Source organism: Euphorbia lathyris, chromosome 5 (genome assembly GCF_963576675.1).
Source record: "Euphorbia lathyris chromosome 5, ddEupLath1.1, whole genome shotgun sequence".
NCBI lineage: Eukaryota > Viridiplantae > Streptophyta > Magnoliopsida > Malpighiales > Euphorbiaceae > Euphorbia > Euphorbia lathyris.
In genome coordinates, this window is record NC_088914.1 from 32,630,374 (window position 1) to 32,647,527 (window position 17,154).

Sequence of the window (17,154 nt, forward strand, 5' to 3'; positions counted from 1 at the left end):
TTTATTTTTATTTTGGTCTCTATATTTTTTTTATTTTTACATTTCTTTATCTTTGGATTAATTTCATTTTTGTTATATATTTTTAATTTTTTTACTCAAAAAATATTTTTTGACTAAATTTTATTTTTTTTATTTTTGTTTAATCCTTATATTTTTTTATCACTAGATTAATTTCACTTTTGATCCTTATAATTATTTATTTTTATATTTTTACCCTGAAAAATAATTTTGACCAAATTTTTTTCTTTTATCATATTATTCAGTTTTAATATTTATTTTTAATTATTTTAAAATAATTATTTTCTTTTTAAATATAATATTTATGCATTTTCTTTGATTAATTTTAACTTTTATGAACTTTATATTATTATCAATAAGGGTAGCAAGTGAAGGACGTTTTGGATTGTTTGGGATTATATATGAAGTTATTTCACGTTTTATAGAAATTATAGTAAAAGAGTTGAATTTTTTTTATTATATATGAAATTAAAAAAAAATAGTTCTGATTCCCTATTTGAACCAAACATCCACAAAGAGAATATGGTGGAATTGCATTCTCTTTCCTAAACATATCCAAACACATAGGGGTATGAATGCTCATTCATTTCCTTTCCTTTAGTTTTCCTTTCTTGATTCCTTTTCCTTTACCCATTGTGAACCAAACGCCCCCTCAATTTTATACTGCTTCCATGAAGGTGCATTAACGTTGGTCAATGCTAAAACTAAATTAAGTAAAAGTCTTGGAACCATCCTCCTTAACCACAAATGTCTTGGAAGCTCAATCCTTTTTTACTTTCTGCTGAATATAAATTTCTTAATTTTTATCACACAAAAAGTGTAGAAAATGAGTATTGTCTCATTAAACAAAATAATAATTATAAAATAAATTAATTTAAATAAATAAAAAATAATAACAAATAATAATAACAAATAATGAAGATTACGTGATGTTGTTAGATTGGAAACATATAAAAGCCAAGTCAACCTTTATTATACCTGAATATTCACATGGACCTTAATTGTCAAGTGAATTTGGTCATTTACCGTTAGATTTAGGCTTATTAAATCTAAACCCCAAAATATTTTGAATCTCCACTTTAGAATTCTAATAAATCTAGATCTAATGGTGAATGACCAAATAGTGCATGGTAATTAAGGTCCATGTGATCAAAACCGATATTATATATATACAAATAAATCATCACCAATTTTCATTATTGTAGTCTATGTAGTCAACCATTCAAATTGGTTGAATTTCAACAAGTAATTTCACGCGTAATAGCCGCGGAAATTGCAAATATGCATTTCTATTTATAGCAGGCAGAAGTTTAGGTTGTAATCATTGTACTCAAATTGAAGTAAAATTTTTTGTTTCCAACTGTTGTTTCCAAACGTTTGTTATTAGTACCAAAATATCATTTATGCGTCTGAATTAATTAATTGCTTGCTTCCGCTAAATTAGTCCAATGCCTTCAACAAAAAGTATACTCTAGTGGAGTTCATCCATGCATACATTGTTTACAGTATAAGAACCATCTTGAATCATGTCAGCTTCTTCTTGTTCTTCCATATCTCATCACCAGATGAAAGCTTATGATGTCTTCCTTAGTTTCAGAGGGGCAGATATCCGTAATGGTTTCCTGAGTCATCTTCAAGATGCTTTGGTTTGGAACGGCATTGATGCCTTCATAGATGAAAATCTTGAAAAAGGAGAAGAAATTTCGGAATCCCTTGTGAAAAAAATTGAAGACTCGTATATTTCAGTTGTCATTTTCTCTGAAAATTATGCATTTTCTCCATGGTGTTTGGAAGAGCTGGTGAAGATACTTGAGTGCAAGAAAAAGATGGGACAGATGGTCCTACCTGTTTTTTACAGGGTAGATCCGACCAAGATTCAAGAGTTGGAAGGAAGTTATGGAGATGCACTCGTTCAACATAGAGAAAATTTTAAAGACTCTTTCCACAAGGTGCAACGCTGGGTCAAAGCTTTGGAGGAAACCAGTGGACTATCAGGGCTAGTTTCCTGCAATTTTAAGTAAGTCAACATTCATCTTTTCCAATTTTCCTTCCATTGTTTGCAGTTTCATTGTTATAATTAAGAGATTTTGTTGAATTATATATAGAGGTTCAAGCGGTTCAGTTTGAAAATTTAAATATTGATTTAAGTGATGTCGAAGAAGAAGATGGTGTCAATTTGATCCATAAAAGGAAATGAAAAGTGTATTTGACAATATGTGAACGATGACTTCTGGCATCCATTTTCGTTGTTTCTTGTAATCACTTGCTTCCTCTTTGACTAGGTCGGATGCAAAACTAATTGAGGAAATTGTGAGCAACATTTTACAGAATCAAGACCATCTCTTTTCTGGTGAATCTTATGATGATGATGATGGGTTAGTTGGAATTGGTTCACAGGTTAAACGTGTTGAGTCCTTATTAAGCCTCGAGTTAGGAGTAGTCCGTATTGTTGGAATCTGGGGAATGTCTGGTATAGGCAAAACAACTCTTGCTGAAAAAGTATTTGATCAGATTAGTGGTCATTTTGAAAGTCAATGCTTTGTTGCTAATGTTACTGAAAAATTCCACAAGTGCCGACACAGTATTCAAAATGAACTTCTTTCTAAATTATTCAGGGCAGGAAATATTTATATTGGCAATCCTATTATGCTGACATCAGTCATTAGAAAAAGGCTCTCACGAAAGAAAGTTCTTGTTGTTTTCGATGATGTGAGTGATTTAGAGCAAATAAAACCTATGATAGGAAAATCTGTTGATTATGCTGTAGGGAGCAGAATTATTGTGACAAGCAAAGATAAGCAATTGCTTAAAAATGTGAATGCTGAAATATATGAAGTTGAGGAACTAGATAAACCCGAAGCTCTTCAACTCTTTTGTTTGCATGCCTTCAAGCAAAATATTCCCAGGATAGGATTTACAGAGCTTTCACAAAGGGCAGTGGAATATGCTCAAGGCCTTCCATTGGCTCTGAAGATCTTAGGTTCAGACTTATATGGAAGATACAATGAAGAATGGGAAGATAAATTGGAAAAACTGGAAGGTAGATCTGATGAACAACTTATGAGAATAATACGAACAAGCTATGATGAGCTGTGCACGGATGAAAAGGAAATATTTCTTGATATTGCTTGTTTCTTGAATGGGAAAAACAAAGATCGTGTTTTGGGTATATTGAACTTTGCTGGTTCAAGATTTGGCTTAAGTCGTCTTTGTTATAAATCCCTTGTATATATTTCAAGCAACAAACTATACATGCATGACTTGCTACGGCAGATGGGCAAGGATATCATTTGCGAGGAAAAAAAGCTGAAACAGCGTACTAGACTGCTGAATCCGGAGGATATATATCATGTTTTGACAGAGGATAAGGTATGCATCAAATACTTTGATCATTTTTCTTGATTTTGAGCTTGAAAAGAAGTTGCTTTTGTATGAATCTAGAGCATTTTATTTGTTAATTATACTTATACATGGTAATTTTACTCTTCTACTGTTGTTTTTTTAGGGGACAAAAGCAGTTAAAGCTATATCATTAGATGTGTCGAAGATAAGAAATATGAACCTAACTCCTATAGCATTTGAGAAAATGTTTAATCTAAGATATTTGGAGTTGTACAATTCATGCAACGGTAACGAAACTAAAGTTTGTCTGCATGAAGGCCTAAACTTCTTCAAGAAGAGCTAAGGTATCTTTGTTGGAGTCAATACCCTTTGAAATCTCTGCCATTGAGTTTTTGTGCAGAGAAACTGGTTGAACTACACATGTGTAACAGCCAACTTGAACAACTTTGGTATGGAGTTCAGGTAGAATTCTGGATTTGGATTTCATAAGCTATCGTTCATGTTTCTTCACACATCGTGATTTATTACTTATATTTTCCTTGTTGCAGAATCTTGTAAATTTGAAATGGATTTGTCTCAGCTATAGTAAGAAGTTAACCAAAATTCCAGACTTGTCTAGAGCCCTGAATCTTGAGGTTTTAAATTTGAGAGCTTGTAAAAGCTTGGCTGAGATTCCCGTCTCTCTTAAATATTTGAGCAAGCTTAAGGACCTGGATCTAAGTGATTGTTTCAGCCTTCGCGGTTTACCAAGCTGCCTTCATTTGATAAGTCTGAAGAGACTTGATTTGTTAAGATGCTCCATCACAAAGTTCCCTAACATTCCATGTTATGCCAGGCATCCTGGAAATACAATTGAGAAAGTGCACTTGTCCATTGGTTGTCCTTTTCAGCTTTCTATTTTGTATTTGGATTCATGTTTGAGGCTGAAGAGTCTTCCTGACAGCATTTGCAATCTGATACATCTAAGAATATTATCTATTCGAGGATGCATAAATCTATGTGAATTGCCACAAGATTTGGGGAATCTAGAATGTCTAGAGGCGTTTGTTGCATATGGAAGTGGTATAAAAGCATTACCTGACAGCATCTGCAATATGAAGAACTGTAAATTGTTAAATGTCAACTATTGTGTACATCTATATGCACTGCCAGAAAACTTGGGGAATCTGAAATCTCTTAAGTATTTTACTGCAAATGGAAGTGGTTTAAAAGAACTACCTGGAAGCATTTGCAATTTGAAAAGATGTCGATCTTTGAGTGTCACTAATTGTGTAAATTTACGCAGACTGCCAGAGAATTTGGGGAATTTGGAATCTCTGAAGTTTTTTAGTGCAAATGGAAGTGGTATAAAAGAAGTACCTTGCAGCTTTTTCAATCTGAAAATTGTTGATATTCTAAGTTATTATATCCCATGAAGTGAACACTTTATGACTTTATAATTCAGGCTTTCTCTTTGGTTTTTTATATTCCGAATTGTAAATGTTTTGATAGTGAAGTAGATATAAAGATTCTGACTTTTGGAGCAATCACTTTGTAAGATTACTTGTACTATTAACTTATAATACACGTAATTTTTCACCTAAATCAAAGTTTTAAAAATAAAATTTGATAGGCAATAATACTGTATTATGCTTGTAAGGGAAAATGCAAGATCATGGGGTTACTGTCTAGTCCAAATAATTGAAAAAAAAATCAGATGGTAATTTGTAAGATAAAAATCTGGCTTTGTTAAGATCAACGAGTGCTTTTTTTCTCAATTCCGAAATGGCAAATCAGTAGTGAGGACTAATATATACTTTGTAACTTCATCTGTGAGCTTCAATGGGCAGAACATAAGCATAAGAAGATCTGCATGTGAGAGAAAGGAAGAGAGAAATTCAGAATAGACAAGACAAGGAACTCCTCACTCACTGCACTTTGTAAAATGTATACCACCTCTCTAATATACACAGTAGCAGCTATTTTTGCCTACTATCTATTCGTATATACAGATATTTTCCCCTGCTTATCTACTAGTTTTGATATTCTATTGCTTGTTTCTTGGTTCAACCATCACCAAGTGGCCCCTTTTTTTTCACCTAGAGCATTTTATCAGGTTCCAATTTTGCTCCATGTCTAGTCAGTAATATGATACCCTATTCTGCTATCCTAAGCCTCGACTGTAGAACCTAATTGAGGGATAAGGACAGAAGGAAGGTCCCTTATCCGGTAGCCGCTGCCCCAAAAAGATGCAAGACTAAGACCCATGATCGCCATTGCGACTACTGAGCAAGCTGGCGGGACAGCCTGAGTTGTTCCAAGGAATTGGGTAGCAAGAAGCCCTGCAAGAGTGGAGCTTTGCATTCCTGTGCATAATGAAATCGTCCTGCTAACTTCTTCCTCCAGCCTGTCACAATAATTGTGTAAGTGAAATGATAACAATATTCGGTTGTATATGAATTTTGGCTAATGAAAGAAAAATTGTGTTTGTTGTGGAAATTGAAAGAGGCAGCATCAGGTGAAGAATAACAGATATTCTGTGCAAACGATATGATTCCAGAGCTGATCACAAGCCTTAGTGATAGCCTACTGTATGCCAAGTCAGATTAGAATTTACTGCTCTAGCATAGCATCTGCCTTCTCGATACACATAGACCAACATAGCACAACCTGAACAATATCTCGGCATAAATAGGGTAAGACGGCTATTGTGCTCATTGACATATGCAAATTCTGTAGCCTGAAAGAGTTCCAGCATGGCACTGAATGAAAGAAATTGACTGTCCAAATGGTTAAGCTCCTACATGAGCAGATCTGTAGGAGCCGGAATGTGATGAAATGGTAGCGAACGAGGCTTCAGTTGATGATCTAAGATTTAAGAAGGCATGTCAATAAAACAGGGTTTTGTTTGTAGGGTAAGGAGGCTGATCGCTCTGTTACCAAAGCTCTCGCTCAAAATGCATAGTATGAGAAATTAATCATGAAATTACCTGAAAAACGGAATCCTAGAAATCCAATATCCCAAAGCGAATGCCAATGAATGAAATGTGAATACAGGAAGAACCAATCTGAGACCCTGTGCAGACAGAATATGGCTCCTATTTATTGCTAGAGGGCTTCCAATACAGATTGAGGTGCATATCATAGCAACAAATGGCATCAGAGACTGAAGAACATCTACAACTGGCTTTGCATAGGTATTGAGCACTAACCCAAGGCTAATTGGAACAAGAACAACCTAACAAAAGAGAGGAGTAATATTCAGTTATTATGTGAACAAAAAAATATCAGTAAATCCACTTAACAAATATATGACTTTGTGAAGCACAGACATGCATTACCTGTAGTATTGACTTGGACATGGCAATGGCATCAACTGGAACAACAGAGCCAATGAGAAGACCAGTCAAAAGAGGAGTGACGAAAGCTGATGTAATTGTTGCCGTGCTAGTAAGGAGAATGCTAATGGCTACATCCCCTTTGCTCAAGAAACTAGCATAGCTAGACAATTGAGCTCCTGCAACACAAGCAGTGAGGACAAAACCTGCATAGAACATTTGAGGCATCCCAAATACCTTTGCCAGTATTATCCCAAGGGCAGGTTTGATGACATATTGTGTGAAATAACCCACTGATAACGGTACAGGTCTGCAACAGAAGGACAAGCAAAGAAAATTGATAAGACATACAAATTCTGAATAGCCATGACTATCAGGAGTTGAGAAATAAAAGCTGCTCAACATGATAAGAAAGTTATTATACCTCTTGACTGCAAGAGCAAAATCATCAAAAGAAAGCTTAATTCCAATGGACAACATGATCCCACCAAGAGCTGGGGCGTATAGATCCTTAGATACCCTGCACAAGTTTCAAATCAATAAAAATTCTAGTTGCTCAGAAATTTCCAAAACGTGTGCAAACATATTGAAGTTGATTAGACTCGATTGTTGCTCCAAATCGAATAAAAGGGGAAAAAAAAAGCTTTTAAAGAGAAAGAAATGTGAAGCACCCTTTGGGGACTTAAATCAAACACATGGTGCAGTCCCAAATTCTAAACAGACAGAACAGCCAATTAATATAAATTGCAAACTCCAAGAGAAAACACATTATAAAATAGCTACCAGAAAGAAAGGAGAACAATTATGGCAATAAAAGTACATATAATTATGAAAGAAAAACCCTGAAAGCCTATTTCTCAAACCCATAAAGAAAAACTTAAATATTAGAAAAGGAACGGTGATGAGATTTTCGACGAGCAAGAGAAACAGAATAATATATTAGTTGAAGAAAATTCTCCTAGATTAACAAAAAATAATACTATAAAATTGGAAGTTTGGTAATTGGAATAAAGAAAAAGATTAAAGTAGCAATAGTCAACCAAACCTCCGAACAAACACAGACCAGTAAAGCAGCTGACACAATCTCAAAAGGGGCGGAAACCAAAATTCCAACTTAAACAAATCAAATTGAAATGACGCACCAAGAGAAAGTGGAAGGCTGGACAAGAGCAGCAACAGCAGTGATAGCAACGACAAAGGGAAGCATTGCTGAAAGAACCTGAGATGTATCAGTCTTTGCGACCTCAGCATTAGGATTAATCCCAAAATTCAATTGAGAAGCATTGCCTTCTCTTTTATGCCATCCAACTTTGCCTATAGACGGTGACGTCGAGCAGGCGAAGGTGTACAGTGCCCCGTTGAAGCTGGGCCTTGGCTTTTTACGCTTCAGAAAAGAAGAACAAATGAATGAAGAAGAAGAAGAAGGTAATGAAATAGAGTTGGGTCCTTTTGTATAGATTGGGAATTTAGGTGCTGTAATAATTGGGAGTGTGGGAGATAAAGAGGAGATTGATGCCATTGAATTTCAGGAGAATTTGTAAAGTTAAAGGGAAGCGATGATCTTTGGAGATTGTGCGTGTTGATGCGTTGATGGTAATCAAATGGGTGATGTGGTGAATCCCGGCGAGGAAAAAGGGTGAAGAAGGGAGAAAGAGAGGTCGTGGACTGAAGTTCGTGAAGAGATGAGAAGATAGAGAAGTTTTAAATAGCGTTAATTAATACATCATCTCGTCACTTAATTTGTTGGAAAAGTTAGATTGGCCCCTTACAGTCTTAAAATATCTTCCCCTTCAATTTTTTTTTTAAATGGTATGATAGTTCTTTCGATTTATTTAAAATATGTCTAATACATAAATAACCTCCTGAACTTATTCAAATATTGTAATTGCCTTTCTGAACTTTCAATTATAACAACTTACCTCTTAAACTTGTTCAATTGTAAAACATAACCCTCAAACTTTTTTAATTGTAAAACATAACTCCAAATTGCTGACATGGACTGCAATTGAAGAAACATGTGAAATACAAAAGCTGCAACGCTCGTGGAGTGTGATAATCAGATTTTTGGCGTGATACGAATCCGGAGAAACGTTTTAACGGTTGCTTCAAGTACGGGTAAAAAAATTCCCAATTTAGGGTTATATTTTATAATTGGACAAGTTTAAGGGATAAATTGTTACAATTGAAAGTTTGAGGGGGCAATTGCAACATTTGAACAAGTTCAGAAGGTTATTTGTATATTAGACCTTTAAAATATTACGTTTATTTATTTGAAATGTAATCAATTAATCTCTTGATTGTAAAAATAAGTTATATACAAAATATTATTGTATACATCTTAGAAAAACGAACGAGTTGATATATAAGGAATACGTCGGACTTAGACTGATGTATAAAAAAAAGGTTAATTATTATTATTATTTTCACCATAAAAAATCTAACTTTGTAAATTATGTAAATAACCTTGATTATTTTTTATTGTGTTTTAATAATATGACATCAAAATGAAGAGATGTTACATTTGGAGCAAGCAACATGAAAAACGCTACTCAAATAATAAGAGATATTAGATTTCACAGCGCGAACAAAAAAATTAATTAATCTTGTTTCTTTTTTCTTAAGTAGGGTAAACTACACCAATAGTACCTGAACTTTACTTAGTTTATACTTTGGTACCTAGATTATATTTTGTCTCAAAAATATACCTGAAGTAACGATGACCGAACAATTTAGTATATTTTACCGGTTAATGACCGGTCTACATGAGTTTCATGAGTTAATTACATAAATGGTACCTGAACTTTACATCAATGGTACATGAAATCTAGGTACCAAAGTGTGAATTAATAAAAAGTTCAGGTATCATCAGTGTAATTTACTCGTCAAAATCACATTGACCGGCCATTGACCAGTAAAATATATTAAATTGTCCGATCATCATTACTTCAAGTATATTTTTGAGACAAAATGTAATCTAGGTACCAAAGTGTGAATTAGGATAAAATTCAAATACCATTGATGTAATTTACTCGTTTAAGTACTATGTATCGTTTACATGCCACTTTGTTTGACTTTTCAGGATATCTACAATACATCTTTTTTGTGAATTACTATACCTAACCACTGATTCCTACCTCTAGCCTCGGGAATAGACCGAACTACCATTTACCCAAAATTTGAAAAAACACAAAACCTCTCAAACACCCTACACACTCTTCGATCAGATTTGGACTAATTGCTCAACAAAAACATGGTTCGTGGGAGGGGCGGAAGAGACAAAGCACCTATGGTACGAAATCCGCAACTTTTCTGTCGATTTTTAGCTTATTTTATGGATCTGTTCGTGTTTGAAGAAAAACGGAATCGGGGGGTGGGGTGTGAGGCTATCACGCCCGCACCTATGATGCGGCGTATGAATATCACGCCGCACCATAGGTGCACCGCACCTATGGTGCGGCGTGATATTCATACGCTGCACCATAGGTGTGGGCGTGATATCCTATTGGTGAGGGCGTGATAGGCTCATCCCGCCCCTATTTCGGGGTTTTTTTTAAATATATTCGATTTTTTTAAAATTTTAATAAATGTTATTTGTTTAAATTAATTTGATTTTGTTTAATTTTAGGTAAATTTAGTTGTCGTATATTGTATTTTGTTTAATTTAATTTAGTTTAAGTTTTTATGTTGTATATTGTTAATTTTAGGTAAATTTAGTTGTTGTATATTTTAATTTGTTTAATTTAATTTAGTTTTAATTTTTATGTTGTATAATGTTAATTATAGTTAAATTTAGTTGTCGTATATTTTAATTTGGTCAATTTAATTTTGTTTAATTTAATTTTGTTTAAATTTTAAATTTTTATGTTGTAAGTTGTATAATGTTAATAATAGGTAAATTTAGTTGTAGTAACTTTTATTGTTGTTTAATTTAGTTTTGTTTAACTTTTTATGTGTAGACGGAGCGGTCTACTGTCGCGGAAAAATCTATCCCATCATCAGCTTGGTGTCTAGATATGGACGAGGAGGAGGATACACCACGTCATACGAGACTGCGTGGTATTGATGTATCAGGTCGTAGATGGAGAGAGGCTGGGACGCAGCAGGTGCGGGGGGCTTCGATAGAGCAGGTTGTGTCGGATCAGCCTGAGTTTGGGGGAGCGGATGCGGATTATTCTGATGACCGAGATCCTGTGGATGAGTATTTCCAAGAGATAGTCGAGGTACTGCAACGGCCGGGATCTGGTGCTGATGGTGATAGTGATGGTGATGGTGATGGTGATGGTGATGGTGATGATGTGCATCCCATCCAGGGCTCGAGCAGACAGTGCAGAGGTGATCGTTTTGCTAGTACATGTATTTAACATTTAGTATAGTATTATTTAATATTTTAATTTTTTGTTATAATTTTAGTATTTAGTATAGTATTATTTAACGTTTTAGTATTACTTAGTATTATTTACCATTTTAGTATTATTTTTAATTTTAGTATTATTAAGTATATTATTATTTAACATTTTAGTATTATTTATAATTTTAGTATTATTAAGTATAGTATTATTTAACGTTTTAGTATTATTTATAATTTTAGTATTTAGTATAGTATTATTTAACGTTTTAGTATTATTTATAATTTTAGTATTACTAAGCATAGTATTATTTAATATTTTAGTATTATTTATAATTGGGAAAAGTACAAAAATAAACCTTGTGGTTACACCCATTTTCGAACAACACCCATGTGGTTTAAAAGTTTGCAAAGTGGTACCATGTACTTCATTCCGTCAGCAAACACATACCAAATTGACTAACGGTGTTAAAAGTCAAAGGAAAAAGAGTTAATTTATTCATTATATTATTTATTTTTATAAATTAACCCCCTTATTATCTAATTATCATAAACAAACCCCAAAATAAAAATTAAACAGCAAATACACCATCTTCTCCACCCCTCTTTATTTTCTTATTTTTTTTCTTCTTTCTTTCTTCTATCTCTCCTCTTTCTTAATTTCTCTCCCTAAAGTCAATTGAGAGATGATTAATGTATTTTACTCAGACTTTAAATGATATCATCCCCATCCATCCAGCAGGAATATGAAAGTCAATAGACAAGATTGAAGCAGCTTATCAAATATTTCTTTTAATTAAGTTGAAAGTGCAAATGTAAATGTTTTTGTATGTTGAGAAAGAAGAAGATAAGAATTGAAAAAGATCCTGAAATTCCGATGACGTATCCAAAAATGAGGCCACTCGACGCAGCAATGATGCAAGTAATTCGTCCCAGCCATTTTCTCTTTCTTTTTATTTTCTCGGAATCCAAACAGAAAGTCTGAGAAAATTAAGAAGAGGAAGCAAAAGTTCTTGTTATAAATAATAGTGACTGAGTAAGTGACTGAGTAGGATTTGTTTTTATGTTCCGTTAGAGTGATATGTTTTGCTGTAATCGGAGGAAGGAAGCCAGCTAGGTAAGATGATTCACTAAGCTTGGGAGAAAAAGGGCAATTCCCACTCAAATCGCATCTAAACAATGGTTTTTATTTCCCTTGAGTCTGCTTTCTTGAAAAAAATTGGGCAGACATCGTTGACCCTCACACTTGGCGTGAAGATGCTCTTTGGGGTTGGAATCAGAGATCAAAGAAGTCTTAAGTAATAATTTCAATTAATCTCTGAAAGTCTTAAGAAAAGGGTGAAAAAAAAGTAAGTTTCTTACTTTTGGAGGAATTCTTCCTTCAACAGGAATTACTGATGGAGGGGGAGTCAAAGCTCTAATGATCCCAGAACCAGTAGTGTTTAGAATTGAATTCTTCTTGGTTTGTTTTGGTGATTACTAATAATGAAATGTTTGGGGTTATTGATTTCGAAATTGTCTGCAACCTGCAACTTTTTTAGTTCATCTTCAAAATGGTTAGCCTAGAGAGAGAAGAAGAGAGAGTTTAAATGTCATTAAATTGAAAACATGGAAATTCAATTGATTTTAGAGAGAGAAATTAAGAAAGAAGATAGAGAAGAGAGAGAAAAAATAAGAAATTAAAAAGATGGTATATATGATTTTTATTTTTTATTTTGGGGTTTATTTGTGATAATTAGATAATAAAAGAGTTAATTTCTAAAAATCTATACGTATAAGGACCAAATTAACTCTTTTCCCTTTGACTTTTAACACCGTTAGTCAATTTGGTATGTGTTTGCTAATGGAATGAAGTACATGGTATCACTTTGCAAACTTTTAAACCAAGTAGGTGTTGTTCGAAAATTGGTGTAACCACAAGGTTTATTTTTGTACTTTTCCCTTTATAATTTTAGTATTATTTAGTATAGTATTATAAATAATTTAGTATTATTTATAGTATATTATTATTTAGAATTTTAGTATTATTTAACATTTTAGTATTATTTAATTTTTTGTTATAATTTTAGTATTATTTATAATTCTAGTATTATTTATTTCAGGGAAACATTCCAAAGCTAATGAAGACCGTAGCTGGATTGTTTCTAGACCGGTGGATGGTGGCCCCATTGATGGTTCCGTGATTCCTAGTTTTCTAGGACATGTTGCCTCACGGATGTTGGAAGGGGAGCTTCGATCGTATCTGACATGCTACAACAGAGCAATAGCATGTCAGAATTTGGGGGTGTGGTTACGTGGTGCGACACCTGAGGTAAGAAGAATTTAGTCAAAAAATTATTTTAATTATTATTTTTAACCCTAAACCTTAAAAACATTCAGTAATTGTATATGTGTCATTTTACAGCTGCGGGATATGGTCAAGAGGACTGAGTTTCTCACCTCCCATCCACCATGGTTAAGAACCTCGACGCCCCGCTGATATCTGCGTTCGTGGAACGGTGGCAGCCCGATACGAACTCCTTCCACATGCCGTTCGGGAGATGACTATTCTACTGCATGATGTATGGCAGATTCTGCGTATCCCGGTCGACAATGCGATGGTCTTCGAGTCATGCAGTACTGAGCGGTTGCATGCCATGTGCATGATGATGTTCAGGGTCAATCAGAAGGAGTTGCTGTCGTTAGTCCGAAAATACTAGAGTGGTGGAGGTGTTTTTATTGATGCTGTACACAGACTTACCAGCGAGGGTAGGGATGACGCGACTCGAGCCACGGCGTGGATGTGGTTTATCCTCGGATCCACCTTGTTTGTCGATAAGAGTGGCGATAGGATCAAGCCATCCCATCTGGTTGAGGTTCACGGAGGTGTCAAAGGGGCAGCTGGACTTTCATGGGGGTCTGCTACACTTGCCACGTTATATAGGCAGCTGGAGATAGCGAGCAGAGGAGACTGCTCTGGTATTTTCCGGTGTTTGACCCTACTACAGGCGTAGATATATGAGTATTTTCCGGTGTTCCGGTCGCAGCGACTACCATTCCAGATCCTAGCTGACCATCCTCGGATATGTAGATGGGAGGTCGGGGTTCCAGGTAGGACGGCCGCCCGACTCGAGACCATACATGCACAGTTGGACCGCATGACGGCATCCGAGGTATTTTATAAAATTTAAATATTACTTATAGTTTTATTTATAATTTTAGTATTACTTATAGTCTTATTTATAATTTTAGTATTACTTATAGTTTTATTTATAATCTTAGTATTACTTATATTTTTATTTATAATCTTAGTATTACTTATATTTTTATATTTAATTTTAATTTAAGTATTATTTATAGTATATTATTATTTAGGGTTAAGGTGTAAAAATACTCTTAATGTTTTGGGTCAGGAGCAATTTTACCCCTAACGTCTAAAATGGTGCAATTTTACCCCTAACGTTGGAAGCCAAGAGCAATTTTACCCCTAACGTTGGAAGCCAAGAGCAATTTTACCCCTAACGTTAATAAATTGGGTCAATTTGAAAAATAATTCATCAAACTGTCATCTCAATCATTAATCTTGACATCTACACTTCATAGGTGTGTCATTTTATTAGTAACAAATCATAAACATACGTTGGGATGTGAAAAAAAAATAAAAAAATATACTGTTTTTTTGTACGAATTAGACAAAATAAATTTAAAAAATTCACCAAATTTATAAATATTAATCTCAAATTCTATTATTAAATTATAAAAAACATGAAATCCTTTTTTCAGAACGAATTGTTATGCAATTGGTGCTGAATAAGGAATAAAAATATCTGTGTTTTATAATAGCGTCTGAAATTGACCCAATTTATTAACGTTAGGGGTGAAATTGCTCTTGACTTCCAACGTTAGGGGCAAAATTACATCATTTTAGACGTTAGGGGTAAAATTGCTCCTGACCCAAAACGTTAGGGGTTTTTTTGCACCTTAACCCTATTATTTATTATTGAGTATTATTTTTTGCAGGTGACGTAGTTGCCTTATGGTCCTGTCGCCGATGATGATCAGCTTCGAGTGTCCTACACCAGTTGGATACGGTGTAGAGACATTATTGAGCCGTATATGCCTGATCAACTCTTACGTCAGGTTGGATATACTCAGCCTATCCCGGCTGAGCGTATTAGACCTGATAGAGCAATACGGCCATAGAAGTCTTTATCGTTTAGGCTCACGCATTCATCTATCACAGTTGATGATACCTGGCGGAGATTTCCATCGGCTCGGGGCATTGATCGAAGGAGATGTCGGCCAGTTGGATACGATCCCACTGCTTGTGATGCGGCATACATGGACTGGTACATGCGATATTCACATCCTCATCTCATTCGTGCCCCACAGGATGGACCGGTCAAACTTGCTCGCTCCAACAGCGAATATGCAAGTTTATTATTATTTATTATTAGTTTACATATGTTTATTTTTTAATATTTATTTTTATGCAGTGGGTTAGCTGGTTGTGGCGTATCACTCAACGATCGGTCGCCGGTCGACATGATCAGGAGGCTCGACTTATTAGGAGAGAGATGGATGAGTTTATGGACGCGTGGCGCCGGGCGAACTGATATCTGTTTTTATTTACTAGAACTTATTGTATAGCCTCACATTTTAACACTTTTGAGATTATATGTACTATTTTATGTTTATTAATTAATTTTAGTATTTATGTTGTTAATTTTTATTTCTAAAAGGTTAATCCGAGTAAAAGCTTATTTGTAAAATGTTATTTTTTATTTGTAAAAGGTTAATTCGAGTAATCCGCAATAAACCGTCCATTCCGCAATAAGCCGTATAATCCGTAAAACTTTTTTCCCCAACCCTGAGACCACAAGATGAGGCGTGAGGCTATCACGCCTAACCTTGTGGTGAGGCGTGATAGCCTCATGCCCGCGTGCCGGAAGAGGAAAAAAGCCTCCATTTCCCACCCAAAAGCTCTAAGGGTATTTTCATCTTTACACGGGGCTAGAGGTAGGAAATTGAGGCTATGTTTAACAACATCCATTTTTTTTTTTTTTTTTGCAGATAATTACTTTTTTTTACAACTCAATGATTAATTGATTATATTCTAAACAAATTAAAAATACTCTCGAAACACTTTAAAAAAATTAGAAGATAAATATAAGTTTTTTTGTTTAAATTTAGGAGCAGATACTGTATTAAGCGTTTCAATTTGTTCTTCTTTTCCGAAAAGGGAAATTATAACGATGATTATATGAGTAAATTACACTAATGGTATTCGAATTTTATCCAAGTTCACATTTTAGTATCTAGATTATATTTTGTCCCAAAAATATATCTGAAGTAACGATGATTGGACAATTTAGTATATTTTACCGGTCAATGGCCAGTCAATGCGAGTTTGATGAGTAAATTATACTGTTGGTACCTGAACTTTACCCTAATTTACACTTTGGTATCTAGATTTCAGTTTGTCCAAAAAATACACCTCAAGTAAAGATGACTCAATATTTTAGTACATTTGACTGATTGGTGATCGTTCAACGCGAGTTTGACCATTTTAAATTACAAATTGAGACCCATTATACACTCAATTAACATAAAGTCTTGTGATTTTATGTCAATTGAGTGTATGGTGAGTCTCAATGTTTAGTTCAAAATGGTCAATTTCATGTTACCCGGTCACTAATCGGTCAAATGAACTAAATTTTTCAGTCACCTTTAGTTGAGTTATGTTTTTATGATAAAATAAAATCCAGGTACCAAAATGTGAATCATGGTAAAGTTTAGGTACCATTGGTATAATTTACTCATGAAACTCTTATTGACCGGTCATTAACCGGTAAAATATACTAAATTGTCCGATCATCATTACTTCAGGTATATTTTTGAGACAAAATATAATCTAGGTATCAAAGTGTGAATAAGATAAAGTTCAGGTACCATTAATGTAGTTTACCCATGATTATATAACAGAAACTTTTGGCTGAATGTGGTATGCAATCGCATTCCAATTCGTTAAATTAGAATATAAATGATTTTCTTTACCAAAAAAAAAGAATATAAATGATTTTACATACTGAATGTGGTAGTCATTCGCATATTACACTATTCAATGTTTTTAATTTTTATTTTTAAAAATAG

The 17,154-nt window shown here is 34.2% G+C and overlaps 3 protein-coding genes across 5 annotated transcripts; 2 read left to right on the forward strand and 1 right to left on the reverse strand.

The window, feature by feature from the left end:
• The first annotated feature begins 1,353 nt into the window (after window positions 1-1,353).
• Window positions 1,354-4,046, forward strand: LOC136228928 (disease resistance protein RPV1-like). Of its 2 annotated transcripts, XR_010688887.1 has the most exons (4): window positions 1,354-2,035; window positions 2,301-3,387; window positions 3,524-3,822; window positions 3,909-4,046. XR_010688887.1 is itself a non-coding variant. In XM_066017426.1 (3 exons), the coding sequence occupies exons 1-3, from the start codon at window positions 1,545-1,547 to the stop codon at window positions 3,701-3,703; spliced, it is 1,758 nt and encodes a 585-aa protein (XP_065873498.1). In that variant the 5' UTR covers window positions 1,354-1,544; the 3' UTR covers window positions 3,704-3,831. The 2 variants fall into 2 exon arrangements, 1 of the variants encoding a protein (XP_065873498.1); XM_066017426.1 differs by lacking the exon at window positions 3,909-4,046 and having other exon boundaries at window positions 3,524-3,831.
• LOC136228931 (disease resistance protein TAO1) lies at window positions 3,801-4,886 on the forward strand (the record flags this gene model as incomplete). The annotated part of the gene is made up of 1 exon (XM_066017429.1): window positions 3,801-4,886. A coding segment is annotated over one exon (975 nt), but the record flags the coding sequence as incomplete, so codon positions are not given.
• A 357-nt stretch (window positions 4,887-5,243) lies between these two features.
• Window positions 5,244-8,387, reverse strand: LOC136228930 (probable sodium/metabolite cotransporter BASS3, chloroplastic). 2 transcript variants are annotated; one of them, XM_066017427.1, is made up of 5 exons: window positions 7,820-8,377; window positions 7,102-7,197; window positions 6,681-6,987; window positions 6,330-6,577; window positions 5,244-5,746 (listed from the first exon to the last, which is right to left on the reverse strand). In XM_066017427.1, the coding sequence occupies exons 1-5, from the start codon at window positions 8,194-8,196 to the stop codon at window positions 5,509-5,511; spliced, it is 1,266 nt and encodes a 421-aa protein (XP_065873499.1). In that variant the 5' UTR covers window positions 8,197-8,377; the 3' UTR covers window positions 5,244-5,508. The 2 variants fall into 2 exon arrangements, with proteins under 2 accessions (XP_065873499.1, XP_065873500.1); XM_066017428.1 differs by lacking the exon at window positions 5,244-5,746 and adding an exon at window positions 5,754-6,207 and having other exon boundaries at window positions 7,820-8,387.
• Between the last annotated feature and the right edge of the window lie 8,767 nt (window positions 8,388-17,154).

Excerpts from the sequence above, each read along its gene's own strand:
- LOC136228928 (XM_066017426.1), top strand. The coding sequence starts at position 1,545 with ATGTCAGCTTCTTCTTGTTCTTCCATATCTCATCACCAGATGAAAGCT. Across the intron at positions 2,036-2,300 it reads CTAGTTTCCTGCAATTTTAA|GTCGGATGCAAAACTAATTG; the intron begins GTAAGTCAACAT and ends CTCTTTGACTAG. Across the intron at positions 3,388-3,523 it reads ATGTTTTGACAGAGGATAAG|GGGACAAAAGCAGTTAAAGC; the intron begins GTATGCATCAAA and ends TTGTTTTTTTAG.
- LOC136228930 (XM_066017427.1), bottom strand. The coding sequence starts at position 8,196 with ATGGCATCAATCTCCTCTTTATCTCCCACACTCCCAATTATTACAGCA. Across the intron at positions 6,988-7,101 it reads TTTGCTCTTGCAGTCAAGAG|ACCTGTACCGTTATCAGTGG; the intron begins GTATAATAACTT and ends CTTCTGTTGCAG. Across the intron at positions 6,578-6,680 it reads TGTCCAAGTCAATACTACAG|GTTGTTCTTGTTCCAATTAG; the intron begins GTAATGCATGTC and ends CTCTTTTGTTAG.